Source organism: Pocillopora verrucosa, chromosome 12 (assembly GCF_036669915.1).
Source record: "Pocillopora verrucosa isolate sample1 chromosome 12, ASM3666991v2, whole genome shotgun sequence".
In the NCBI taxonomy this organism is placed as follows: Eukaryota; Metazoa; Cnidaria; class Anthozoa; order Scleractinia; family Pocilloporidae; genus Pocillopora; species Pocillopora verrucosa.
Window position 1 is genome coordinate 17,671,067 of NC_089323.1, and position 26,927 is coordinate 17,697,993.

General features: G+C 39.4%; 4 protein-coding genes across 4 annotated transcripts; 1 reads left to right on the forward strand and 3 right to left on the reverse strand.

Annotated features, from left to right (window-relative positions):
• Positions 1 to 738: 738 nt before the first annotated feature.
• On the reverse strand, positions 739 to 4,170 carry LOC131799839 (uncharacterized). The gene is made up of 3 exons (XM_059117522.2): positions 3,810 to 4,170; positions 2,161 to 2,937; positions 739 to 785 (listed from the first exon to the last, which is right to left on the reverse strand). Exons 1-3 carry the CDS (start codon positions 4,168 to 4,170, stop codon positions 739 to 741), a joined length of 1,185 nt encoding a protein of 394 aa, XP_058973505.2.
• Positions 4,171 to 6,319: 2,149 nt separating this feature from the next.
• On the forward strand, positions 6,320 to 11,530 carry LOC131799872 (disintegrin and metalloproteinase domain-containing protein 12). Its single transcript, XM_066158919.1, has 13 exons — positions 6,320 to 6,386; positions 6,846 to 6,970; positions 7,251 to 7,327; positions 7,699 to 7,765; positions 8,101 to 8,186; positions 8,318 to 8,372; positions 9,480 to 9,572; positions 9,699 to 9,770; positions 10,047 to 10,219; positions 10,361 to 10,439; positions 10,776 to 10,857; positions 11,129 to 11,183; positions 11,434 to 11,530. Exons 1-13 carry the CDS (start codon positions 6,320 to 6,322, stop codon positions 11,528 to 11,530), a joined length of 1,128 nt encoding a protein of 375 aa, XP_066015016.1.
• An 843-nt stretch (positions 11,531 to 12,373) lies between these two features.
• Positions 12,374 to 13,259, reverse strand: LOC131799843 (myosin-2 essential light chain-like). Its single transcript, XM_059117526.2, has one exon. The coding sequence runs from the start codon at positions 13,163 to 13,165 to the stop codon at positions 12,707 to 12,709; it is 459 nt and encodes a 152-aa protein (XP_058973509.2). The 5' UTR covers positions 13,166 to 13,259; the 3' UTR covers positions 12,374 to 12,706.
• An 11,354-nt stretch (positions 13,260 to 24,613) lies between these two features.
• Positions 24,614 to 26,835, reverse strand: LOC131799842 (melanocyte-stimulating hormone receptor-like). Its single transcript, XM_059117525.2, is given in 4 exon segments — positions 24,614 to 25,153; positions 25,156 to 25,396; positions 25,398 to 26,615; positions 26,790 to 26,835. Coding segments are annotated over 3 exon segments (1,005 nt in total). The 5' UTR covers positions 26,094 to 26,615; positions 26,790 to 26,835; the 3' UTR covers positions 24,614 to 25,085.
• Positions 26,836 to 26,927: the final 92 nt, after the last annotated feature.

Here is a 26,927-nt window from a genome sequence, read left to right on the forward strand (position 1 = left end):
TTGATCTCGGGATGCAGTATTTGACGAAGATCCAGCAAATTAGTCAACGTGAATACAGTATCAGTTTATAGAAACGACGACGTGAAACAGGTGGGTTTTAGCGAAATGCTCAGAAGAAGGCAAGGTCTTAACGTGCGTTTGTCGGCGCACACAAAAGGAAGACAAAGACCCCGCGTTCTCATGCTGCAAGGGTACACTTACTAGCGCGTGAGCTGTTGCGTGATATCTGGTACTGATCACACGCACACACTTACTGATGCGTCGGCTGCTCTGTTATATCTGTTACTGATCACTCGCGTACACTTACTGGTGCACGAGCTTTTGCGTAATAGCTGTTACTGACCGCACGTACACATATATTAGCACGTGAGCTGTTGCGTTTTATTTGTTAACAAGCGCACGCGTATAACTCAATGCCTTAAGAAAGGCGTTCATTTAATGATGTTTTAAATCATTATATCGTCTTTCTCGTGTGCGCACACATCCGTGTAGTGAAGAGAGCGCGAACAGTGTGCAGCAAGTATGCAACATTCATTGAAGGAGTTATGCGTCATCGCTTTTAAAATAAGAACACAAACGCTTGCCATCAAGGGAACAACAAATGACATTTCAGTTAAGGATAAATTATTATGCAAAGTGCTTTCAAGCTGGAACTGAACAGTAAAGCTAACTGTATCAAGGAGAGTTAAACAGAATTAAGACGAAGATTCGAACTGAACTAAGTGCAGACTCCTGAGATCAATGATGGCGACCTTTCAGGCGAGTAAATAATTTCTTTACAATTCCTGTGAAGAACATAAAAAAATCCAGTCTTAAATATTGCAGGTTTTATATTTCCAGTTTCAAATTGCAACACTGATATATTAGGTAGAAGCTACGATTGTTTCATAATCTGCATACAAATATTGTTGTGAAGTAAGCGCGTAAAGCCGGCGACACACCTGGCGATTTTAATTGCCGATCGCGGCGATCGACGATAATCACCAGGTGTGTCGCCAGCTTTAAGAGCAGTAATGAAGCGGAAGAAAAGCACGTGGAAAGTCTATGGACTTCAATGGACGTCTCCCACCCGTCCCTTCTCTCCTCATCCCTTTCCAAACCCCTTACGTTCGCTTCCGTACTTGACGATGATCTTAGGTCTGTGAACGACTACTCTTTTCGCAGTCTAAGATACAGAGAATCTTTATTCCTATTGTTAGCAGGGTTAGTATTTCTCACGGCTTCTTTTAGTCCGTAATTGAGTCTGTGTCTTCCACAAGACAGTATGAAACAAGCGCGAGTTGAATGTGGGGGGAAGGTGAGTGGTTGAGGGATCAAGGAGCTAGGTAAGATGACAAGATTTTCTGGACCAACATCAACAAGAGTGAGTTACACTATTTGATCGGCTCGACATAATATGTACTTTTTGACTGAATGGGAGGGCCAGACGGGAAAATATTTGGCTCGACGTCTCCTGACGTACGGAACGAGGACAGCGAGGTCCGTGCGCCATGACAGACCTTTTGTTTACTCTTTTGTTTTTTTCCTTTAAATTTTTGCGGCAAAGCCTTATGAGTCCAGGGCCGGACGGCTTTTTCCGGAGCGGCTCACGTCAACCAATCCGGCCTTACACACATCTGGCCCGAACAGTAAATGAGCATTTTGTCACTTGACCACTAATGTTGAAAATTTAGAAATTTTGTTTTAGCTTAGGTAGTATGCGATAGACGGGCGCTTGCGGGACAACCACGAAAAATATTCGATAATAAAAAACCCTTTCCTATGTCTTTTCGAGTCAGAACAATAAAACACAAAATTCGTCGAAAAACGCGACTTTTTTTCTCTTTCTTTTTTTCCCTCAAGTTTTTGCGACAAATGCGATTGAGTGCTTGGCCAGACGGCTTTTTCCTGATCAGTTCACGTCAACCCGTCCAGCCCTACACACGTCAGTTTCCATTACGGTTTTCTGTGAGATTGCACACGCGGGGTCGCACGAGCCATATGATAACATAGATTATTTCTCACACAATTAATGAGATGACACAAAGAAAGGAAAACTGAAATCAGCGAGTTCTTGACGAACAAGGGCGTAGCTAAAATTCGCTCCGAATTCGATTTCAGTTTTCAGCCTGTTTCATTGACGCTAAGAAAACAGTCAAAGAGCTATTATAATCTAAATACCTTTCCTGTCACCAAACCATCCTTTCTCTATCATCGAAGAGTTCCTTGTGCTGGAAGCTCTCCTTAAATCCCAAGGAGGCACATAAGCTGGGGTGGCCCAGGTACCACGCCCAGCGATTCTTTTTCCCTCGTAAGACCTACCATTATCTACTGCTTTTTCTTTTACGTTCTTAAAAGATCTTGAATCTAGTCTCAGACTACGATGTCGTACATGCTCATTAAAATCTTTGATGTCTTCCTCTTCTGAATCGGACTCCAAACCCCAAAACTTGTCTCTTTCTTTTAAAATCCTCTGGCAATCTCCACAACGGAGGGGTGTCTCATTGTTAGACTTTTTCTGTTTGTTGTCGTCGGCATCGCATTTAGCAACGGTTGTGGTTGTAGCAATATTTTCATGGTGCACAGCCGTGCTACGAGCACTTTGCATTCCCTTCTCGTTTTCCAGAGAAGCTGTGTAATTTGGCGACATGTCACGTCTCTTTGCCGGTCGAAATCGTGTTCTCCTTTGGCTTGTAAGCCCATGGACATTGTTAATTCTATTGTGAGGCAATCGCTTGGTTGATTGGACGTGTCTTGGTATCCAATCAGACGCTTCTGGCCTGTTTTCTTCTGTGGCACTCTCCTTATCTGACCCAGCTTCCTCACGAACATGTGAGCCTGGTAAATTAAACCTCACTTTGCGCATGTGTGGTGGGAGTTTAGATCTTAACACTAAACTTGATTGGCCAAGTGTTTCTTTCCTCATAGCACTAACTCTGCTCCATATTTCATCTTCATCTGCGTATACGAAATGAAAGGACAAAAAAGAAATCTAGCCACATGCTTGAGCACATTTTTTTAATTGATACATTGAGTACGTTTGAATTGCAACGTTCAGTAACTATAGCGTGTAAAAAGAGTTAACAATACGCATACCATTTAATTTTTTATAAACAAGCTGGTGCAGTCGATAAGTAAATCAGGCAGTCGGTCAGTCAGTCAATAAGTCAGTCACACAGACTGACAGACAGACAGATAGATGGTCACTCATTAGTTAGTCAGACAGTCGGACACATTGTCGGTCAGTCAGTCAATAAGTCAGTCAGACAAATAATCAGTCAATCAGTCAGTCAGTCAGTCAATGAGTCAGTCAATCAATCAGTTAGTCAATAACTCAGTCAGACAGACAGACAGTTAGTCAATAACTCAGTCAGACAGACAGACAGTCAGTCTATCAGTCAGTCAGACAGTCGGACACAATCGGTCAGTCAGTGAGTCAATAAGTCGGTCAGACAGTCGGTCAGTCTATTAGTTAGTCATACAGTCAGACAGATAGTTGGTCTGTCGGTTAGTCACTCGCGCAGTCCATCGACCGTCAGTCTGTGGATCGGTGGGTCGAGTGTTTAGTCAGTCCTTCAATCAGTCATTCAGTCAATCCTTTGTTCAGTCAGTTACTCAATAGGTTTGTCGGTCGTTTTGACGGACGTTCATTCAACCAGTCCGTCACTCTGTATTTTATTTCCATGCTGTGAAATATGAGTGGTAGCTTGTGCCTCGGAGTAACTCAGAATCTCGATGACAAAATAATTAGGAAGCCAGTGATAGTAGAAGTGACTTAACATTGAATATGTAAAGCATTTTATGATAACAATGATGAGGCTACAACTCACCCTCATCGCGAAAATACATCTTTGGATGTCCTCTAGTATCTTCTAGTTCGAACCGTTTCTCTACTAGATCCAATCTGCCTTTTATGTCATTTATTTCATCAAACAATTCGTCCAGCGCCATTGCTTTCACGTGACTGTTCAGATCTTTTAAAATCAGCTCAATCTCTGACACGTCATTTGCTTTTAAAGGTTTTGAGATGTATGTTCTTGTCAGGATCTCGCGCAGATCAACCAATGCCTCTATGATGATAAGTGTATCTCGTTCATCGGCACTATGTTGGAAATTCTTGTACATAACTAGAATTGAGTTAAGTTTGTTTAAAAGTTGCTCGTCCTTGCGTAGAATCTTTCTCGTCGCCATGTTCCTTGAGTTTGTAAGACTCAGCAACGTTTCTGTTAAACAGATTTTCTCATGTAGCTTTGCGCGGGGAGCGAACACATACAGCAAGTATCCTGGAAACATCTGTTCTACGTCATAAACTCGAACAAACGCGCGCGCATCCATTTACCTTAAGACTGCTGTACGACTCATGATAAAGAAAACTGACATGAAAGTTGTCAGGATAAAGAAACTGGAAGAACTTGTAGAGACCATACAGCGATTTTCTGGAATGTCTTAACAGTAAGGGTCTTGCAAACAACGGGGATGTACGAGCAAATAAGGCTGATTGAGGGGTACGCTTAGGATAAAATATGTCCGCATACCACCATAGTGTTTTTGCCGGCACATCCAGTTTAGTTATTGATATCGCTTGACTGGCTGAGCAGGAGGTACCTCACCTTAGCCCTTAAATGTTACAAAAAAATTCAGAGCTCACAGATGCGGAAAAAATTCCATATGTATTCAAAGATAAAACTTGAGTGTTAACAGACGAAAGAAGTTGTTGAATATCTGGAACAAACAAGATTCTTAGTCCTCAGGAGCGCATAGTAATGATAATCGATGATAAGAGTTATTCGTTGATTGAAGTATACTTCATTTTTTAGCAGAAGGGTTTTGGTTATTTTTGGATGGAGGTAATTATTTGCACTTCTTTATAAACGATAAGAGTTGAAGATAGGAAACTCTGTTAGTAAAGATTGTTATCTTGACTCGAGTAAAAGATGGGAAATAGGAAAAAAATTGTGAATTAAAAGAACTTGTATAGTACAATTGGCACATTGCGATCATAAAGTACATGTTACTTTTAAAAATAATTAACTCTTTAATATTTGGAAACAGGGAACATATTGTTCAAAACAGCCGAGCAATATGCGACCTGTTCTATTCACAATATTGCCACTAACACATTGACGGCGACATGATTGAGTTAAACCAAGCGTGTTGTGTACAAAGGTAGCGTACGCTGTAATTATAATTGTTATCTGGTCGCTTCTGGACACCAAATTGTCACCATATGCACAAATTAAGTATTTTATAAATTTCAGTTTAACGTATTGTCAAGATATTTAGCCTTTTTACGACTTCGGAACTAATTAAAGAGAATGCAACATACCCTAACCTGCTTTCTAATGACACGGTTGTCGACCAATCAAGTTGGTTGTTTAATAGGTTATTATAATCCATTTAATTTAATTGTTGGATATAAATGATTGGTTCGATTGCGTATTTGTTCATCATTTAACTTAATTGTTACACTACTCGTGGCACAGAACGTAATTTGGAGAACTATTAGTTGACGAAACGTTTACAGGCTGCTGACTTATAAAACTCGTTATTGAAAAGACTGGGATCACCAGATAGCAAACATCCACGCCTCTGGTAAGTGATATTGATTGTAACTTTCCTTGCTGAAGTAACAAACGAGATCGTTTTCCAGTGAAGGCAACATCGAACACTTGATAAGCTGTCAACTTCCTTTCAAACACTTTTTAAACTAAAGACCAAAATAAACCGAGTTACGAACAATGATGAGTCCGACCTACAAGACTCAGCGGGAACAAATTCAAAATCACCAAACAAATGTCAAATTTTACCAAATAAAATATCGGGAAGACATCGGAAAGAGTTGGGTACAAATAAGATTTTTTTCCACGGAATTAGGAGTGACTCCTGAGTGACCTAAAACATCAAGCTAGTGTTAAAACTCTTCTTAACATCTAATTACTCCTTAAAATATCACCCAAGAATCACACATAGAGTTCTCGAGATTAAAGGAAACAAATCACCAAAAGTGATAAAGAAGCTCTTGATTGCCTAACAAATTCTACTTGTCAGCATCTTAAGAAATGTAGAGAGAGCAGTTTGAAGAACATGTATACTAAGTTAGAGTGTAAAGAGTTAAATTGCGTCTGTTGAAACCAATTCCGCCTGCAGCTGCAGTTCAGTTATTCCATGTAATCAGGGAAATAATAAATTGCAACGGCCATAGTGACTATTATAAAATGAACGACATCGATCAACTCTGGAATCCCTCGAAATTTAACTGAATAAAAACACCTTCCTCACTTTCCCCTTGTAACAATTTTCTGGACGTTTATTTCTCCCCTGCTTAGGGTAGGAAAGAAACATGACTTGCTTGAAAGCCGCGGCGTGCATTTGTGGAATTCTTCTGCTGATTATTTACATCATCACAAGTACGTTCAACAGTGATTGGTAGCTATTTGAATATATCTTTTTTAGTACAGTATATCCTCGGTTCCAAATTGACTGCATTTTTTTAAATTTCGTTTTCAGTTTCTAAACACACGTTAACTACATTCCCACCAAAAAATGACCTGAATTTCGAAACCAGGTTTTTTTTAGCAGGTTACCCGGTAATACCAAGAGTCTTGGCCTTACCCAAATTGCGATCAAGTTTTTTTTGTTTGCCTGATGAACGCGATCGCCTTACAGTCCCAGGTATGATCAACAAGACATTTTCCTGCAAACAGGGGATAATATAAGAATGAAGGAGATATCAACCACGGGATGTTGCATTTTCTGATTTGACACTAAATTCTCATAGGCAACATGATAAGAAATGTATAGCTGGAAGTGAGGAGAATTAAGTTCGAGATCTCAGGAGTAAAAGTGTGAATACGTTTAACTGATAGAGTCTGAAGGCGAGAGGTTTAAGATTCCCGGAGAGGAAATGGACCCTAGCAGTACAAAACTGGTATATCCCAAAAGACTTTTGAGAAATGGTGATAGCAGAGAATGCATATCTACTAAAGAGAACGTGAGTATGTTAACGAACAATTTGTGTCTTGCTCCCAAGAAAAGCGAATGGCGAACGACGCCTGGGTTACAGGTGAAGGTCCTTGCACTCTTACTAAGCGCTTACCACGTTAACCCTCACAAGAAACAAGTATGGATGAACTTCAAACAAACATCCCAAGATCTCTGTGTCCTATTCAGGAACACCACAATATGAGAAATTAGGCTCTGATTCGATTAGTAACGATTCGTGGGTATCCAAGGCAACACAGTTTTACTAATGATTTTTATGACTTGCACAGGAAGATCACATGAGTGAGGTGAGCTTCGTCATCCCATCCCACAGTGGTGAGCACATTGTTGATCTGCATCAAAACAAGTGAGTTAAATGATCAATGATACATTCGTCTCGGGATTGTAGCTGTAATCTCTCCACTGTGATTCGTATTAATAGCAGTTTGTTGTATAGATACTGAGAAATTTATTATATCCGGGGTTGCTTTGAGTTGGCTTTATTTCGCTCTATGATTGGTCCAGAAAATTCGTACTACCCTCTCAACCAATCAGATGCAAAACCAAAACCAATCACGACTAGGTCTACCCTGTTTTCCCGCATTCTGGGCAAAAACAGGCTCATTCCCAAACTAGTCTTATGTTCTCTTACTGCAAATTAACTTATGTCAAGTGTCGACAAATGGCCACAATAAAAACATTAAAGTGAGGCTGATTTTCTGATACTTTTCTTTACAGGGAACTTGTACCTCGTTCGTTTATGATTAGATCCTTTGAGAAGGACGGTACACCCGTGATGAAAACGGTAGGGAAGCTTAACACAAGTACCATTAGAAAATGTCATGATGTCTTACCATGAGTATACTCCGAAAAAAGAACCCTGTATAAACTGTGTTAAGACTGAATACATAGCTTTGCCTAATGGCATTTCCTGTCCCTTTTCCTTGCTCCCCTCCCCTCTTCCCTCTCCTCCCGCTTTTCCCTGCTACTTCCCCTACCCCTGGGAGATCGTGAAGAGAGAGATGATTGGAGGAGAAAGATTATGTACTCTTCTTATGAGAAAGACGCCCGGGAGACTCGGGGATACTTTTGTACCCAACTGAATTGATTTCATGTTGGTCGCTTATTCATATCTTATAGTTAAGGCCGGAAAACTGCCATTACCATGGGAAAATCCGAGGCAACGAAGAATCCATCGCCGTAATCAGCACTTGTACTGGATTAAGGTAATTTTTACCGGCTTGAAATTGTTTCAAGGTCCTTTGCAAAGTTTAATTTTAGGCCCATTCAATCACAGTATTTGAGGTAATCAGAAGATTCATTGTGGGATAGAAAAGTTCTCTCTGTTCAACGGCAGGGGTTATATTGACGATGGAAAGCAAAGACTATACGTGGAACCCACAACGTCCGAGGTATGCCATGCAGGCATGTAAACATAAGGCGGTATGCAGAAATAAGACATGTTTAAGGGCGTATCTAAGGGAGGAGAATCTAAGAACACATGTCACTCTCCTATTTGTCAAGAAAAAGGGACAATCTATAACAAAACAGCTTGGAAGGCCTCACAAATTCTAACTACACGGTAGCGACACGGTAGCCCCGTCATGAAAAATCTATCTTACGTCTTAAATGTTGATGTGACAGTATGGAGGTGTTTCAAACTGCGACTGGATGAACTGAGTCTTTTTGAGAAGAGGAACGAAGAGGCAACGACTCAAATTTATCATTTTTGGGCTAACGTTTATAGCCCTTAAATACGAAGCTGAAGTTCCAGAAATAAACAAGAAATTTATCTTGTGATGTAACATTGGTGTTGCCCGAGAGACCTTTTAAAAGCTGTAGCCATTACCATGAGCTCACGCTCTCTAGAGTCGTCTCATTTTCTTGTGTTTGTTTTCAACGTGCATGTCTCTCATTTTTTCAACATTAGTCAGACAGAGCACACAAGATTTACCGGACAAAGCCCCGTAGTAAGGAGGACAAAGTTTATTGCAGTAAGTAAGAACTATAACTGATTTCATCAACTACGGATAAAGAACTTTGAACTATTCTAACAGATAATCGATCAGCGATATGGTGAACACTTAGCCTCTGGCAATTGGAAGGAATGGCCCCAAGTTAGACGACGTTGATAAAGTTAAGTAGGACAGGTAATCGAATAGATTCTCGCCGACAACAACCACCACCATTACAGCGACAGTGACATTATCAATAACGAAAGGTGAACTGTAAGAATAAATTTAAAAAAAACCATATAGCCAAACTTTACACCGCACTATGCGATTTTTCCATCGTAGGCACATCTCACCCGAAGAACTTAAAAGCCATCGGGAAAAAATCATGGGATTATGATCATAGTGGTAACCGATCAACTCAAAGGGTAATCGAAGTTATTTGATGTATAAACATGAGCTATACTGGATTTTGATTGATGATCAAAATGGTATCAAAAATTAAAATTTAATCAACACACAAGCTATGTTATGTTTTTTGTTTTTGTACAATTTTTAAATCATCAGGTTCGTCGTGGAATTGACGAATTCTATCGTCCTTATTTTACTACGGCGGAGACCAGATACACAGAGCTTATGATAGCCGTGGACAAAAATTTGGTGAGATATGAAAATGTTGTCTTTTCATGTTTCATATCTCCTGGAACACTGCTGTGCCACTGCCGCAGCCGAGAGATAAAAGCTCAACATAATGATTTGTATTTTTTTGTTTTGTTTTTTTAACAGTACAATTATTTTGGAAACGAAGAGGAAGAAGTAACCAACCGTATGATAACTTTAGTAAATGCTGTGGATAAAGTAAGTAAATGAACTACGTAACCCTCCCCTCCCCTTCCACTTTTTTTCTCCGACGCCACCATCGTGCCATTCACTGTTTCGCCCCGTTTTATTGACTGAAACTCTGGAACAAGCTGGTGTAAATCTAAGTCAGAACTCACCAATAAGAAAATGTTGTCATTAGTCAAAGTTTGTAACAGCCTTATCTTTACCTCTTCCCACTGTGTATCTACGTATTTTGACAGAAAAATAATAATAATAATTAGTGCTCTTAATCACGAGAGGAATTCTTTTCAGATTTATAGCAAAATAAACATCAGAGTGGTGTTGGTTGCACTGGAATTCTGGAACAATGGAGACAAAATAGACAGAAATGAAACAGCTTCGGTGTACTATGACAGATTCGCAAAATATCGAAAGAACATACTGAAGAAAACCTTCCCTGATCATGATAATGCACAGTTAATGTGGTGAGTATAATTTCTGCTGGATTCTCTATCGTTTGCAAACTAGAATGTATGTATGTATGAATATACTTTTGCCGAAATTAACCTTGAATAACTCAAAATGTGATTAAAACGCCGTATCAAGTTCGCTGTTTCTCGTTGCAGCAACAACAGCTGGACTGACGCAGCAGGAATGGCCGCGCTATATGGCATGTGCACTGATGATTCTTCAGGAATAGTTGCGGTAATAAACTGTCTTTCATTTTGAAAGAAGGGGGTAATTTTCTCAAGAAACTGTACAGCTACATCCGCAGGGGAGGGGGGGTTGGGGTATCCCATGAGAATTTGGTTTCATTAACTAAGTTGATAATGTAAGTTGGCCACGGTAAAAATTTTATTAAGCTGACATTTCGAGCAGTAGCCCTTCGTCAGGGCGAATTTACTTTTGTAATAAACTTTATCGGGCACACCGTTTGGTTTAACTCTCATTTTAACATCATTCCGTACAGTAGAACTGGGTCTCTTCACTTAAGAGTGCACATGTGCGTGGTCAATTCATTGATTAATTTCCTTCTTGTAGTGGGACCATTATATCTCCGTGGGACCTTGGATAGCCTCAGCCCATGAGATGGGACATAACTTTGGTATGGAACACGATGAAGGTCAGTAAGCAATATATATTCTAGTAGTCTGCACTTTAGCTGAATAAGCAACTGAGTAAGGAACGAAAATAACAATGGTCAAGAAAGATTTGGATCACGTTAACAAATAAAACGTCTTTGACTGTAAATATATGAAAATCATATATGTGAACTGCTATTTAAGAAATGAATATCAAATATCTATCAGGTAAACGTGGGCCAAAATTATCATTGATGGCTTTGCACAAATTAACCATCTCTACGTTTATGTGTGAAATTATTTGCCTGTTAGAAATTGGTGGATGTACTTGTCTGACCCCTAGAGGTTGTATCATGGGAGGACACAAGTAAGTTCTTGTTATGCTTCGTTCTCTCTTCATGGAAAAAGAATTGTTTCGGTTCTTTGTAAACGATAAAAGCTGTGTTAGATTGGTATCTTAACTCGAGTTAAAGATGGAAAATAGAAAAAAAATGCGGGGCGGTAGCATTTACTTTACCCAGACCTCAAACCGACACTTAACTGCGAAATTAAAAGAAATTGTAAACACTTAGTGCTTAAGCTAACAGTATGCTATTCTTGCAAAATTTGCTGGACAGGACTCGCGTTGCAGGATTCTCAGACTGCAGTATGAAAAGTCTCGCAAAGCTGAACGACTTCTGTTTGTACGATCGTCCACAAGCGGTGAGCTTATAGTTATATAAACAAATTTGAAAACATTTCTGCCTCTCTTTCAGGAGTTCTCATATACTTTCATCAATCTTAGAGGTAGCATTCAATGTTAGCATTTAAACGAATGGAACTGAAACCAAGCAATCGCGTTACCCAATAGTTGCCAAAATGGTTCGATAATAGCGATTTCCGACCACTGTTCAAGTCGCTGCCCTCCCTCCCCTCCCCCGTAACCTTTGCCGCAAGTATACTAATAAAAGATTCGTTATCAGAGAGGGTAAAGTGAACGTGCTTTCAAGTTCCGGTTGTCACGAAAAATTCTGATCTTTGAATGTCCTAATTCTTCTCGCTAAAGTCTCACTGTACCGTATGCGTTCGCAACATTAGCGGGTATGAAAAGCAGTGTTCCATAAAGTTATCTCTTTGGTACCCTCAAAAGCCATTTTATCTGTAATTATACTTTAGTCTCACTGTCGCTTAGTGTCATTATAGAAACATCATTTTTACAAATGAGAACTTGTGATAATTGAATACCCGGGGGCAATATTTGATCACGGCAGCGTAACCGTTTGCTATCTGCAAGCAAACAGTCTGTCGCTCTGACGAAATCTCTGTCATGTTTAAAAGTAATTTCAATAAAGTGAAACCATAAATGCACATCACAGATAGTACATGATTCAGTCAAATCAGAGGGTAACTAAACAGTTTGCTGTAGTTTGGAAACATTCAATGTATGTGATAAAAAATGCTGGTCAGTCACACCCAGCTTTTGAAAGCCGACCATTGTTCGCTGTAATCGAGACTGCAGAAATTACATCATGAGCAAAACAACTTATTTTTAAAGTGAAGCAATATAGTGAAAGTGAGTTCTCTTAAAATATATATATTTATTCAAACTATTACTATCTCGGTAAAGAACTCATTAGGAAACAATTAAAACAGAGTTAATAAAATCAGAAGATGCTAATACATAATGTTAAGAGGGTGAAAACATGTCCATATTTCGTAAACTGTCGGTCCAAAGATTGCCACCTTTCTTTAAAGCCAAAATTATAAACTCTTTTGAGAAAAAAATGCAAATAAAACATTCGTTTTAACCGTTATTTTAAATGACATAGTTCCTAGGTCCGTCAAAGTCTATAAAATTTAAGCACTCTTGAGAAGAAATGAATACGGCAAAGTCCTATTCAATTCCTTCTTTCATTCTATCTTCTCTGGCCTGGACATTACCAGTTTGATGATTTCTTCGTAGTTTATCACCCCTTTCTGTGTATCTTCCACCGGGGCGAGTAACTCGTTTGCTTCATCCTCTGTCAGTCTGCTGTCTCCGCGCAGGCATAGCAGCCCTCTCAGCGAAGCCCCATCAATAGTGCCTGAACCATCGCGATCATAGCATTTGAATCCTTCTATGAAATCCTCCCTGACTGGCTCTGGTTTGCTTTTGAACTGGGTGTAGACTCCAAGCCAATCCTCAAATTCCACTCTCTTATCCTTATAGTCGTCCCGCACTTGTTTAAGATCGGATCCTAGTGGATTCAATCCCATGGCGCGAAGCATATCTTCAATTTGATCGGGATCAATTTTGCCATCTCCAACGCGATCGAACAAAGTGAAAGCATCTCTGAACTCGCTCATTTCGTCTTCACTGATCTTCGACATGACTACAGAGTTATTTCTCACAGCAGGTTCGTTAAACTGCTCGCTCGAAGGGCTTGACTAGAATGGCGCTACACCGGCTGCCTCGGATTTTTTATTATCAACCAAAAAAAACTAATTTGCGTAAAGCACATTAAATTTTGATGTCCACCGATAATGTTGTCTTTTTAATCATAACTAACCAATCAAAATAAAAAAACAATGGATTCAATAGATTTTAACAATGAAAGGAATCCCCCATATCTAAACTCTGTTGTAATTAACTGAATACCTTTTGTTACTAGAAATCACGCCGAGAAATGTTGTTGCAAACTTAAGGTGAACTTGACACTCATAACAAAAAAACAGTTAATAAACTATGATAACATTATCAGTCGTTGAATACGACATGACTGAAAATACAAGAGTTTATACCAGAGTAACACATCATATTCGCAACGCCGTCTGGGTCATGAAGCGTGACACCAAAGAGGTTTATTTTCACATAAGTTCTGTTTCGTCTTGAGGATTAAACGCGGTGAAATATTCCCCAAAGAAGCTTCGTTTTGTAAAGGCCCGTTGGAAAAAAGTTGCAAAATTCTGCCGAGCATAATGTTCCTTCTGTTGTTCAGTCAAAACCAAGGCCACTCACAACGGTGGCTGAGTATACAAATTTCTGATAACAGTGGACCCCGACGGTTCCGGATATTGAAGGAATGTTTGCTCGAGCGTGTGATAAGAATTGTTATATCTGTGAATTAAAATAACCCACTACTAAGTCTTTGTTGAAAATTTTGTAAGAAAACCGACACAGCAGTTGTTTTGTATTTCTTTTAAAGTTATCATTCAATATTTTCTTGTTTGAATTACGACAGAATCTGTTTAGAGGCGAGTAGATTTAGTGACAGTCTTGAGCTAAAATTGGTCAGATACAGATACATTTTAAGGGGAGTCACGCAATGCAGTTGAGGGTCGGTTGTGGTCATAATTCAAAATTCTTTGAGGCATTTTGGTCACGAAAGGTATTATTGAACGTTTTGCTGAAAATAACCTATAAAATGCCTCAGTGAATATTTTCCAGCCGGGAAGTAGATTTAAAAATGGTATCAGTATAGTGATATGATAAACTTCTAAAGGCCACTTGCAAGTCAGACAATTTTGAAATGACTTAAAAGTTATTTTGAAATTCTGTGACTACATGGGAAATAGTAAAAAAAAAAAAAAACAACAACAACAATAAAAAACAATAAAAAAAATAGAGGAAAATTCTCAACCTATCGTTACCCATGGTCTCTTAAAAGGACGATTCCATTCAGCTGATTTTGAAATGAGAAAAATGAACACACAGAACTAAGTTCTTCCTCTCTCTTAGGAAATACGACCGAGATGTGGAAATGGACTTGTGGAACAAGGAGAGGAATGTGATTGTGGAACCGAAGAGGTGAAAGAAGTTTTGCGTTTATACTGGTTGTCACGACAACCAAAATCCTTGATGGAATTAACCTCGCACAAGTTAGTTAAACCAAAGATGCCAGAAGACTTCACTAGTTTGGTGGACGTGCTTTTCGACGGCTCATTTATTTATCTGTACTTGTTTGTTCTCATTTCTACATTAGGATTGCCTGGAGTTGGATCCGTGTTGTCAACCAAAAGGCTGTAAACTTAAGCCGGGCTCACAGTGCAGTGTACTAAATCACGCTTGCTGTCAAGATTGTGTGGTGAGTTTTTATCATTAAAATCACTGTCGAGGCTATCCGAACATCGACAAAACTTTTTAAACTTTTTATACAGTCGTCCCACAGCGCCGGGTTGAAAGCATCCAGTTTGAAATGTGAAGCAGTCAAAATTAAGTACCCTTGAATTACAAAAGTCTCAACTGATAGCCTGGCGAGCTCTATTAACCCTTTAATCCCTTAGAGTGATTCACATCTAATTTCTCCTTACAATATCACCACTGAATCACACATTAACGTCATGAGAATAGAGGAAATGATCACCAACTAATGAAACTCTAGATTGTTGGACAAATTCTCCTTTTCAGCCCTTAGGAAATGTATAGAGAACAGTATGGAGAATATGCATACTGATGTTGGGGTGTAAAGGGTTAAAAAGAACGTTTAACATCTTCTCGTGGCAAAGGAAAACTGTAAAGAGCTAGGAAATAATATTACAAAAAAGATCAAAATGGTTATGAGATGAAAACTGTAGGTTCGAGCAAGGAATTAAGACTAACTATTAAATTTTTATCCCACAAAGTAGTTTATTCAGTTGTATATGAAAAAGTTTCATTTTCAAATATCTCTCCGACCTGACAGTTTAAACCACACGGAATCCTGTGTCGACCGAGTGAAGGTGATTGTGATGTACCAGAGTATTGCCCGGGAGATAATGGAGACGTGAGTAGTCGACAGTTGAGCTGATCATGCATGAACTAGACAGAGTGTTATTGCATATTCGACAGAACTAAGTATGCCAGTCATTTTGTAAATAGGAACTTCATTGAGCAATGAAATAGTTTCTCTTTACATACTGCTGCAGACGCAAGACACCTAATTCTTGCAATGCGCGTCGCTACTCAGGAGTACTCATAAATTGCAATAGAAAAATCAGGATAATCCCCAGCTCGAGTTATCTCAACATCCCAAATGGGTTATTAATCCGTTTAATCGAGAGTAAACCGTTTTCTGGTGTAACATACGACAGGTTTTTGGTAATTTTTTAATGTCATGGAACCCACAAAAACGATTTTATCACCCTCTCCCAGCCGACAATGTAACGGAATGTTTACAGCGAACAAATTGTTCATGCAGTGAGGGCATCCGGAAAACTGAAGGGACAACTTTTTCAAGACAAGATTGGATTAGGGATTCGACTTATCAATAGTTACACTCAGTAATTATTTTTCTATATGCTTTAGTGCCCGGAGGATTCGTTTATTCATGACGGATATCCATGCCGCAGTATAGGACAGGCAAGTGTCTTCTTATAAGAAACTCTCATTATTCTGAGATATTCTGAGCTTGTAACCGTTCTGCGTCATAAAAGTGTAACTTCAATGTAAAGAAACAACTCTGACGGCGCAAACGTAGAGTCCTTTTTGTTTTACTTCTATCTCAGCTTCTTGTTGGACCCACGACTTATGGTCAAACTAAAAATGTTGTGCTTAATCCACCAATTGAGACGCAGTACTTAAGAATAAATCCCCAGTACTGGAGCTACTCAAGAATGTGCCTTAAGACAGAATTCTATGGCTGCTCAGGAGAACAAGGCAAGAAAGACTTACTATATGATTAACCCTTTAACTCTCATAAGTGACCAAGACAGAATTTCTCCTTACAATATCAATACAATATCAAGCAGACAAGTGATGAGAATCAATAAAGATATCAATTAAGGGATTATTAGTTGATCCAATACCAAATTCTCCAAACTAACGTACTGAGAATCGTATGGCAGACAGTAAGGAGAATTGCTGATGAGATCTTGGGAGTGAGACGTTAAAGAGAAAATAAAAGGTTAACGTTATCTCAACATTGAGGCGGCCAGGCCCAAATGGTCGAGGGCGCTCGATTAAAAATATGTAGGTCCCAGGTTTAAATTCTCTTTAGTTCTTCAACTAAAACTGGGTTTTTTTCTCATTAACTTTTTTTTTTCGTTTGAAGCTCAACCCGCTGCGCCCACACCTCTCCTTCAAGCGAGCGGAATGTGCATTAAGCCGCAGCAAGGAAACTGTCGGCCACAGGATGGCACTATTCTCGTCCTTACTCAAATAAAACCTTGCGATCAGCCTTTTATGCAGTTCTCCCTATCGGCGGATGGTACCCTTAAACATCACTGCAGCGGCAGACCAGTGTGCCCTCGTAAGCCAGCTCGTGGTAAAAATTGTGAGCTCATGATCAGCAGCAAATGTCAGCCACAGGACTCTAAATTTGAAAGAACTGCTGGTAAGTCTGTCTGAAGATGCCTCACGGAATAGTCTTGGTTTGTCCTCATTATCCTTAGAGTGTTCATAATTTTGGTCCTCATAATAAGACCTATATCGCAAGCGTTCTGGCTAAACGAGCCCTATGTGAAATTTTTGGTTGATTTAAGGACTATCTTTACAGAGACAGTCATACCAGACAATCAGTCAATACCTACATTAATCGCATAGACAAGCTAACATAATCGTGTTCTCTCAGGTCACATTCTGCTGCCATACACATAAGTTTTGTGGCAATTATTTTGGCACTGTCTGTCACTAATGCCACTGGATTTTTTTGTCTCGCGTAGCTCATTCCTTAAGACACAAACCAACTGGAATGTGTGTTCATCTGTATGGTGGTAACCCTCGAGAGGGAGTGGAGGTTTGCTTGTGGCAAGGGTGTGACGAAGATCGTACCAAAGTCACGTTCATGAAGCAAGGTGAGTTCGCCATGCGGGCTTAATTTCGGAGTTCAGCAAACGCTGGTAAAGCAACTAATCAACCTCCCTTGTTCTTGTAAACATATACAAAACAGGCATAGTGCAAGAACACAAGATAATAATTTATGACAGAGACTGAGGTAACTGTACAATTTTTGTTTCGATTTTATTCGCGCACTAATCTGATTTTAGAGGCATTTATTTCTAAAATCTGTTAATAACTTAATGCACTTTTCTCAAATACTATGAGTGTACAAGGTCATGTGACGTTGGGTATGCACCTTAACAAAGTAGTGAAATATCGTGTTGGATACTTGCGTAGTAATGGGTAAAGTTGTCTGGTGCTATTTTTCTCATTCCCCAGATTGTGTTCTTTCCCTTGGTATGTCAACTGGTATCATTGCAGATAAACAAATAACTGCCTCATCTACACTCAGCGATGAGTGGCTGCCTAAATACGCTCGTCTCAATGGACCTAAGGCTTGGTGTGGTAAACCGAGTGACAAAAGTGACAAAGACGAGTACCTACAGATCGACCTTGGGAAAGTATGTCTTTCCTTTAGTTGCTTTGCTTTCAGTTTAGTAGATCTGTAAAATAGGGCCTGGAGAGTCAGACGATCGGTATGTCTCGGTATGATTTCATGTTATCGTAACCATCATACTGATTCAGTTTTGATAACGTTTTGATGGAGGGTTAGAGGTACAAACAAGTGTGGGCTATATTGAACTCTTAAGTTTTTTTTTTAAAAAGTGGCCGCTGAAAGACTAAACCCAGCGGTGGCGATAGCAAAGAAGTGATTAAGCTGTTCAAGAAAGAAGTTGAAAAACACTGACGAGAATAATTAAGACTTTGCGTTTAGGATTCTTGGTGACTCTCTCTTGACGTGGGTAGACTCCAACATTTTCTGCTCTCCCCCTCCCTCCATTGCAGCAGAAAAAACTTATCTTTCTTAGCCCACATTACCTGCAATATTCGTTTCAGAGTTCTGACATAATTAGGAAAACTGCACCAACAGTGTCAAAATTCTTTTTAGTGATGTATTGAACTCAACCGCTGTTTTTTTCATATTTACCCAGGTTCAGATGATTACAAGAGTCACCATGCAAGGATATGAATGGGATCTTGTTGAAGGGTTTTATCTTTGGTACAGTGAAGATGGAAAAATGTGGACAGTTTATAGCGAAGGTGGAGATGAACAGGAAGCTGATGTAAGAAACATTATTTAACGGGAAAATGTCGCTATAGCGGTAAAATGGACATGCAAGCGGAGGAGCGTAGAGAAGATGTCCTTATCTTTTACCGCCCTCCTCCTTATTGCTCATGGGATTGTTTCTGATACATCATGCCGTCCTGTAGAATGTCTCAAGCACGCAACAATGTTTGTGCCCAGTTTCGCTCTCCGTCCTTTGCATCCACTGTCATGCCCAGGCTCCCTTTCTTTTTGGTAGTACAATGTCCTTTACCCCCTTCCCCCCTCACCTTACCACCCCTTATCCCCATGAGATTGTTTTCGACATGACGAGCAATTAAAACAATGTTCGTGCATCCGTTTCGCTCTCCGTTCGCTAAACAGCATCCACTGTCGTTCTATCGTCCATGCTTTCACTATCAGTGGGGGACATATACTTGACTATCTTTATCATTAGTGACGTCTTCTTGCTCATTGCTCCCAAGTTGCGATCTTAGTTGAGATTTTTTATGCCCTTTTCAGTCCTTCTGTCATTTAGGAAAATGTGCCGACTCACTGGATACTCAATGTTCTGATCTGTGGGGCGGAAGTAAGTGTGCCCGCTTTCCTTGAGTCTTTCTAACTTGAGGAGTAAGATTTATTATAATAATCTGTCTCTGCAACTCTACTAACTTTTTTTTGGTTCACCTGTAAGCTGCCCGCTCAGCTGAAAAGGCATGCTGGGATAAATACAACTCACGGAGAACGCAGTACGGGACATGTGACGCCACAAGGCCCCGCCCCTGTGCGAAAAGGTCCAGTATGGAAAATACTAGATGTAAAAATGTTTGAGGGGTGGTTAGTTCAATCGACAAGAAAAAAATGTAAATTAAGCTGATGGTCCGCTGCTATTTTGATAAAAGCTCTAGATATGCGCACCCCATAAGCGCCACCATATAAAACTTTAAATAATTCTAGAGGTAACAAACCTATTTTACGAAAGTGATCTTTGTATCTATACTTATCTTTTCAGCTTTCTTTGCATTTATTTTTGCCTATAGCATAGGATAACGAAATCACAACATTAAGTACTGCAAAAATGTTTGCAAAATGCCAGCCAAAATGCAACTTAGCAAAACGCACTATATTGCTACTTTCTTCAAATGAAGATTGCTCTCAAAACATCTAATCAAGTCCTTTTTTTGAAAAGTTGGGAAAGGCTTGGGTGGCTAATGATAGAGACCAGTACATCATGCCTCCGATGACAACGTTAAGAAATTTCTGGATTTGATCAATCTAGCGATGTTATGTGTGGACAAATTCAGTGCACAGACAGCTTTCGACAAATACCAGATGTGGATTATGGCTCTGGTTATAAAAGGATTCCTCTTCCTTCTGGGGCTCAATGCAGGTAATTCAAAAGTTTACAACATTAAAAGTTCCCAACTTTGGTTTCCTTATCTTGCTGGGCCATTAAGAGTAGCTTATTTGACCCAAGTAAGATAAATCAATCGTCGAAAGTTTCAACCTTTTTTTTTTATTTTATTAACTAGATACTTTGATAATAACTAGACTGTTCTAATAGTTTCCGTTTCGGCTATCAACCCATTTCGACCCGTTTTCATGACTTTATTGTTGGTATCTGCGCCTAGTTGTTACCGAATCTTTTATCCCGAATGCGCCAGAGCCCTGTTAGCTGGCCAAAGGTGTTTTCCGCCCCCAAGGACGAAGAGGTAGGGTTGGACATTGGGAGGCTTTGCGACGTAAAGAAATATAAAAGGAACCCCCTACGCTGCAGCTTTTTCTTTCTGAGACTGACGGCTTTGAAGCTTTTCATTTTCAAGGCGCGGTAATTTTTTTTCAATTCACATCCTTAGCAGTTAGTTCTACGTTTTTAATATCTTTGTTTGTTTGTTATAACTCTTAAACTTAATCTAGTATTCGTTCATCAATGAGTTGTATGGTATGAGATGGTATGGTATAAAGCTCCTTTAAATAATTTCCTGGTTAATCTTTTAGTCTGATTACATCTTTTTGTTAATACAGCGTTGCGTCCCTGAATTATCAAAGTGATTTTATCGGGCTGGGAATGGTAAAGAAGGAACTAAATGTGGAGCAAACAAGGCAAGTGTGAATAACAAAAGTCATGCAAAGAAAAGCAAAAAAATAAAACAAAAAACAAAAATACAACCTTACAATCATCGGTCATTGGATCGATATCAGAATGTAATCTCACTTGCAAAATCTTCTGCACAAAGGCTTCAAAAGAAGTTGCCTTCCGCATAAATATCCCACCTAAGAGTAAACAAAAAATTCGGTTATAATACTCTACCGGTCACCTTTTAACCTTTCTGTCCGAGTATCTGACCACTACTTTTTCATTCCTTGTAGATTTGTCAGGAGAATAGATGCCAGTCAATCCAGAGAAAAAAATGTGAAATGGTTGATGGAAAAGAATGTGCCGGTCGAGGAGTAAGTTTACATATATAGTTGTTCACTGTTCAGAGTCTCTTTACTTTTTTTAACGAAAGCGACGGCAGAACGACGCCGTAAGGCACGGGGGAATTGTGGGTAGCTAGCGATTTTAATCTCTTCCCCACTCTCTTAACTCACCCATAAAGTTTCTCCGGCTTCTTTTTACACTTCACTTTTTTTTTTGCATTAGCCTACAAAAGCTACATCTGCACCTTCAAGTTTCTTGAAAAGTGCGCCTCTTGAGGAAAAATAGTTCCTACTATTTACCCAATTAGCAGAGAAAGAAATTCTATAATTGTGGAATTTTATCCCTGACATAATTGTGGAAATTTATCCCTGACAGCTTTTTTTCACTGTCCAGTCTTATTGTTAAGTGTTCTATTTCTTTGTTGCTTTTAGTTTTGTACCAATGATGGCCAATGCGCTTGTGAAAACGGGTTTGATCCGGCGTCCACTTGCAGCAAAGGTTTGCATTCTATCTTACTTGGCCCGAAATGACATAACCGTGCAACCAGACGTCGAAGTCAGGAAAAGAAGGAAAAAGAAGTTTTAAGTCCGGGAATTATACACTGTCAAGGAACATCTCTGAATTTGCGAAATACGTTATTTTAACTACATGAAATTGGAAGCTCTACGAGAAAGGGTAGAATTTCACTCGATTATTTGAGTTTTACCAAATTGCTTAGTACCATGAAGTACTAATACCGCATGAAAGTATAACTTTACTAAATGAATTTTGAACGTTAATGTACATGTTCGAACGGCGTGGTTTAACATGCGCTATTGCAGTGTCATTACACTTCGTTTAGAGACCAAGAGGGTGTGAACTTGGTCACAACCACAGTAACGTTCGTGACGTTTTACATTCTTCATTAGTTGGTACTGCACGTGATGGCAACTGGGGGGCTTGGTCAAGCTGGACAAACTGCTCGCGAGCCTGTAACGGTGGAACACGTTTACGTTATCGATTTTGTGACAGTCCGTCCCCTTTGTATGGAGGAAAGATCTGTGAAGGAGAAAGACTTCTGGAAGAGGCTTGCAACGAGGAACCCTGTCCTCGTAAGTATTTACCAAACGAATTTAAATTCTCAATTCCAGCTCCAAAATTTGACCAAAGTTATCCTGATTTTTTACATTCGCCTGTTGTCAGGAGTGAAGTGTCACAGGGGTAAACGCGGCCTACATGAAAACGATGTCATGATAAACTCCTTCAAGACCCTGTTGGATAGCATTAAAGTCCCCCACTCATGTTATTAAACCTTTAAGTCTGACATCAAGCTTTCAATATTTGGTCAATGCAAATACAAAACATTTCCATCAAAGTGCACTTTTCTTGGGAAGCAAGTTGACTTTTCTCGTTTACCGCCGTACGCTTACATGCAGAACTGATAAGAGGGGAGGCGAACGTCCGCCGGGAACAAAGGAATAGGAAAAAAAGATAAAGAATGAAAAAAAAAAAAAAAACCAAGGCGAAATAAAACACAAGAAAAAAAGACATTATCCTTAAGGCACATACACCATAATTTTATGGTGAAAAACCTCTTGTTATTGTAAACAGTTTTCACCAGGAAAATATCCATAAACGTAAACGTACATTTCAACCTGGAGGGGCCCTGGTTGCCAAAAAAAGGGAGACCCTTCAAACACGTTGCAAATGGCCAACTTAAAAACACCTGATGCAACATTTTCCCAAACATTTGCATATTTTTTTCCTTTTACAGACCAATATCGATTCTCCCTTGAGATGTTTTATCCAAGGAATATATAAGATAGGGAGATTGATGAAACCCAGGTAGGGATCTTACTCAAGGTAAAACGGCGACATGACAAAGAATTTCTCAGGCCAATATCATATATATATTTATCCCTCAAGCATACAATTGAATTTACAAGAACACTGAGAACACATCGAAAATTTAAGGGTCCGTAAGACTAGCTATCAGGCCATCGGTATATGTTTTGAAAATGATGAAAATCGCTCTCAAGCTTATGTAAAGCTGCCGAACAAAACCGAGGCGGGATCAAACTTAACAGTAATCTGCTCTAACTTGTTTTAATTTGATCCCGCCTGATCGAAATAATAACAGGTTTGTGGCTATGCAAACGGAATCCGGGTGATAAATCTAACACGAGCGCGAACTTAACCGCAAGGTTAATGGTTCTGTTTTTGCTTTTTAATCGTTAAATTTTGTATCTGTTTGTCGGCGATTATCAACTTCAGATGACTGACCAATAAAGCGATAATTGGAGGTGTCCGTTGTACTAAAACATAGTGTGAATCTCTTATTTATGAAACGTGTGTGCAGTTCTTCTTTCCGTTTCATTTCCTGCTTGATGCGGTACGGTCAGTATTATAGTCATCATTATGGAAGAGGATATTTTTCTGTTGCATTGAATCTCGTCATAAAGCAGCTGCCAGACGAGGAGTTACATGTTTAAAAGTACAGCGAAAACTGTCGTCCCTGCCGTGTAAATGGTTGGAAAACCTCGAGTTTCAATTTTATAAGCTGTTCACTACCTTAAAGTCGAGAGAATTTAATAGACAATATGATAGAAAAGTTCTCGTCAATTTAAAATTCAAACCTTCAAATTGAAGTTCTAACTGTTATCTCTCTTTTTGCATCGTCTGCCACCCCCAGTTTCTCTCTAAATTTTAAAATAGCGCGAAATTACTTTGCCATTCATCCCACTGAGCCTCTGAGGACCAACTGCCTGCGGGTGAATGAATGATACTTCGGCGAGTTATTTCCCCGGTAAAGCGCTGGAGCATGGTATATGGCCGACCTTGAAGAGCTGTTTTTTCCTGCTCAGTAAAATCTTTCAGTTGCAAATTTTTATTGTTTTTATTTGTTTTATTATTCGAATAATATTCTAGGGCCTGTTTGGCACGCACGAACAATTCACGCTGGAAGGTACCAGACTGTTAAAAACATGTCGTACAGCTAGTATCCTTTACAGCATCGGTTGTTATGGAAATTTTCCACAGGGAACATTCAGCGGTTGGACGTGTTTGAATGAATGTTTACAAATGTCCTACGCAGTAGTTCTTCATATAATCTTTGGTGATAAAACTCATTAGCGTATGATAAACGTATTATACGAGTTCACTCTAATAAAAATACAGTGACCAGCAATGATAACTTCTAGGAAATTAGACGTTTTCCCACAGTTGTCCTCTTTGCGCTAAATCTCAAGATTGGAGTGATAAGACTCTTATTTAGCGAGGCTTTGTTGTTTTTCTATCGCACAATATTTCTCTTTGTTGCCATTGAAGCGCTAAAAGGTTTTTTTCAGCTGACATTTTTTTGACGTTGACTTGTGATATAACTCACGCTTTAAATTATTGATCAATTAACCTAAGAGGGCTGAATAATTTTCAGGGTGTTAGATTCTCTTCTTGTTCGGTATCACTTTGGTAGTATTTTCAGTTGGTGCGTAGTTCGAGTGTTTTCGTTTTCTTCCACCATTCGTTTCTGATCTGAGGACATCAATTTCAGCTGCCTTCGGCTTATATCGATTATATGATATAAAAAACCTGAAACTGTAAACTTCAGTAAAAATAATGGAACACAGCCTTCTCTAAATCTCACGTATTTTTTCTTTTAAAACGATATGGTTACAAAAATCACTTAAATAATTACAAATTGATTTTAAAGTGGTGATAAGATTAAATTTTCCCGAAATTTTTTTAAAATTTCGTACTACAACCAATCTTTCTGTTACTGACAGACCCTCATACAAAGCCCAGTATCGCTGACGGCAAGCAGCTGTAAACTGATGTCGTTTTATTCGAAAAAATTATATATTGTTTCCCACGAAGGATTCCAAGTCCAACTGAACGTCAAAGACAGCTTGCATGAAATAAAAAATTAACTCAGTTTGATTGGCAATAAATTTCAAGAAGCTTGCGAATTGTCAAATCGAAACTTGCTAACATTATCATTAAAAATGTTCGCATTGCTAATTGAAAAACCCTACTCTCAAATCTGCTTTCGTTCCCAAGTATTTTTCTGATGGTGTTGTACGTTGCAAGGCGTATTTCTTGCATTCTGAACCAGTACACTACTGGATTTAACGACGAATTCAAATACACAATAGTTGCTCCCCACTCGTAAGCCATTTTTACACCAGGACTGTAACCAGCTAGAAGGCGAACAGCCATTGCCGTTAAGAACGGAGTATAACAAACGAGAAACATCACTAACAAAATAAACCATGGTAATAACGGACTTCTTATATTTACTCATATTGACTCCTTCCCACGCAGACCGAGTCTGTGACTGTATTTGTCTCTGATGGCGTCGGAGCACTCTAAACACCTTGATGTATGCAACGAAAGTTGTGGTCAAAGTCACCGCAAGCACGGGTAATGGAACAAGAGTCCAGTAACGATCCGTGTTCGCCAAGAAGAGGGACACAGCGGTAGAGATGCAAAAAATCCAGAAAGCGAAAATAACTTTAAAAACGCGCGCAACTGTGACTTTTTCTTTGTAACGAAGGTGCAAGTACAGGGCAAGCACTTTATCCACCGATATGGCGCAAATTGTCATAACAGAGACTCCCGCGCATACAAATCCAGCAATCCAGTGAATGAGTCTACCGATGCAGGCGGTATTGGCGCTATTCTTAAGTTCGGCGATCTTGTAGGTGACGAGCATAGGTTGAGCCATGAGACCGATAATAAAATCGGAACAAGCGAGGCAGCAAATGAGAATGTTCGAAGGCGAATGGAGAAGCGGCGTCTTCCAGATCACTAGGATCACTACAATGTTCCAGGTGGTCGCCACTACAGAAAACACAGAGTTAAGTACGCAGCAAACGATGTCAGAGGCAAAGAAGCTTCCTACGCGCGACGGTTCCAAAGTTGCTAGGAAGTAACATCTCTGTGTGTTATTTGAATCCATGAAGGTTTAAGCAATGAGCTGGAAGACAGAATTCTTGGGTAAATTCATGCACTTTACCTGCAGAGAAACGTTTGAAAAGCTCGTGCGTAAAACGTAACTGGAGACGTTAAGGAAACGACCAAGCTAAGGAAACGAACAAGTTGGAACTTTGACTGCTTATTCTGAAACAAAGGCGAAAGTAGCGCGGTGCATGTAATTATGTAGGGGACTATCGAACCTGGAAAATTATTTGCGTGATAGAACGGTCACTACTTGAATTTGAACGTTCAACTTACTAATATCTCTTTGTGAGTATCAGTGATAGACGCAAAAATATCTGATCACTGTGAAAATGAACCCTTCGACAATCGGTCGGCGGTAAATACTCAACTTTCACGTCTGCTATTCGACGTCATTAGCCGATCAATTGTGTTTTTTTTCACTTTCTCACGGTTTCCAGCTGGGTTCTAGTTAATGACGTTTTTCTTGTTTGCCGCCCACTTTGTTCCATCATCAGCTGCTCGTACCTTTCTCTGAGTCGATCTAAATAATAGAAATAACAGCGACACCTCAGCATCGAAAGTGATGTTACATGAATTTCATTATTATTGCATATTCTCGCTAAAAGCCTAATTCTCAGGTAGTTGCAAACCCTACATGAATAAAAACCATCAGAAAGATGCATCTATTGCCACAGAATTTATTTTCACACTATACCTTCTTGTGTGGGAGTGTCCAGGGTAAAAAGAAAGCCAATAGCAATGAAGAATTTCAAGTAGCAATTTTTCATACCATACAATAATCAATGGTGAGAAATCCTTCTCCTTATATTCAAATTTTCAGAGCAGTTTCGTC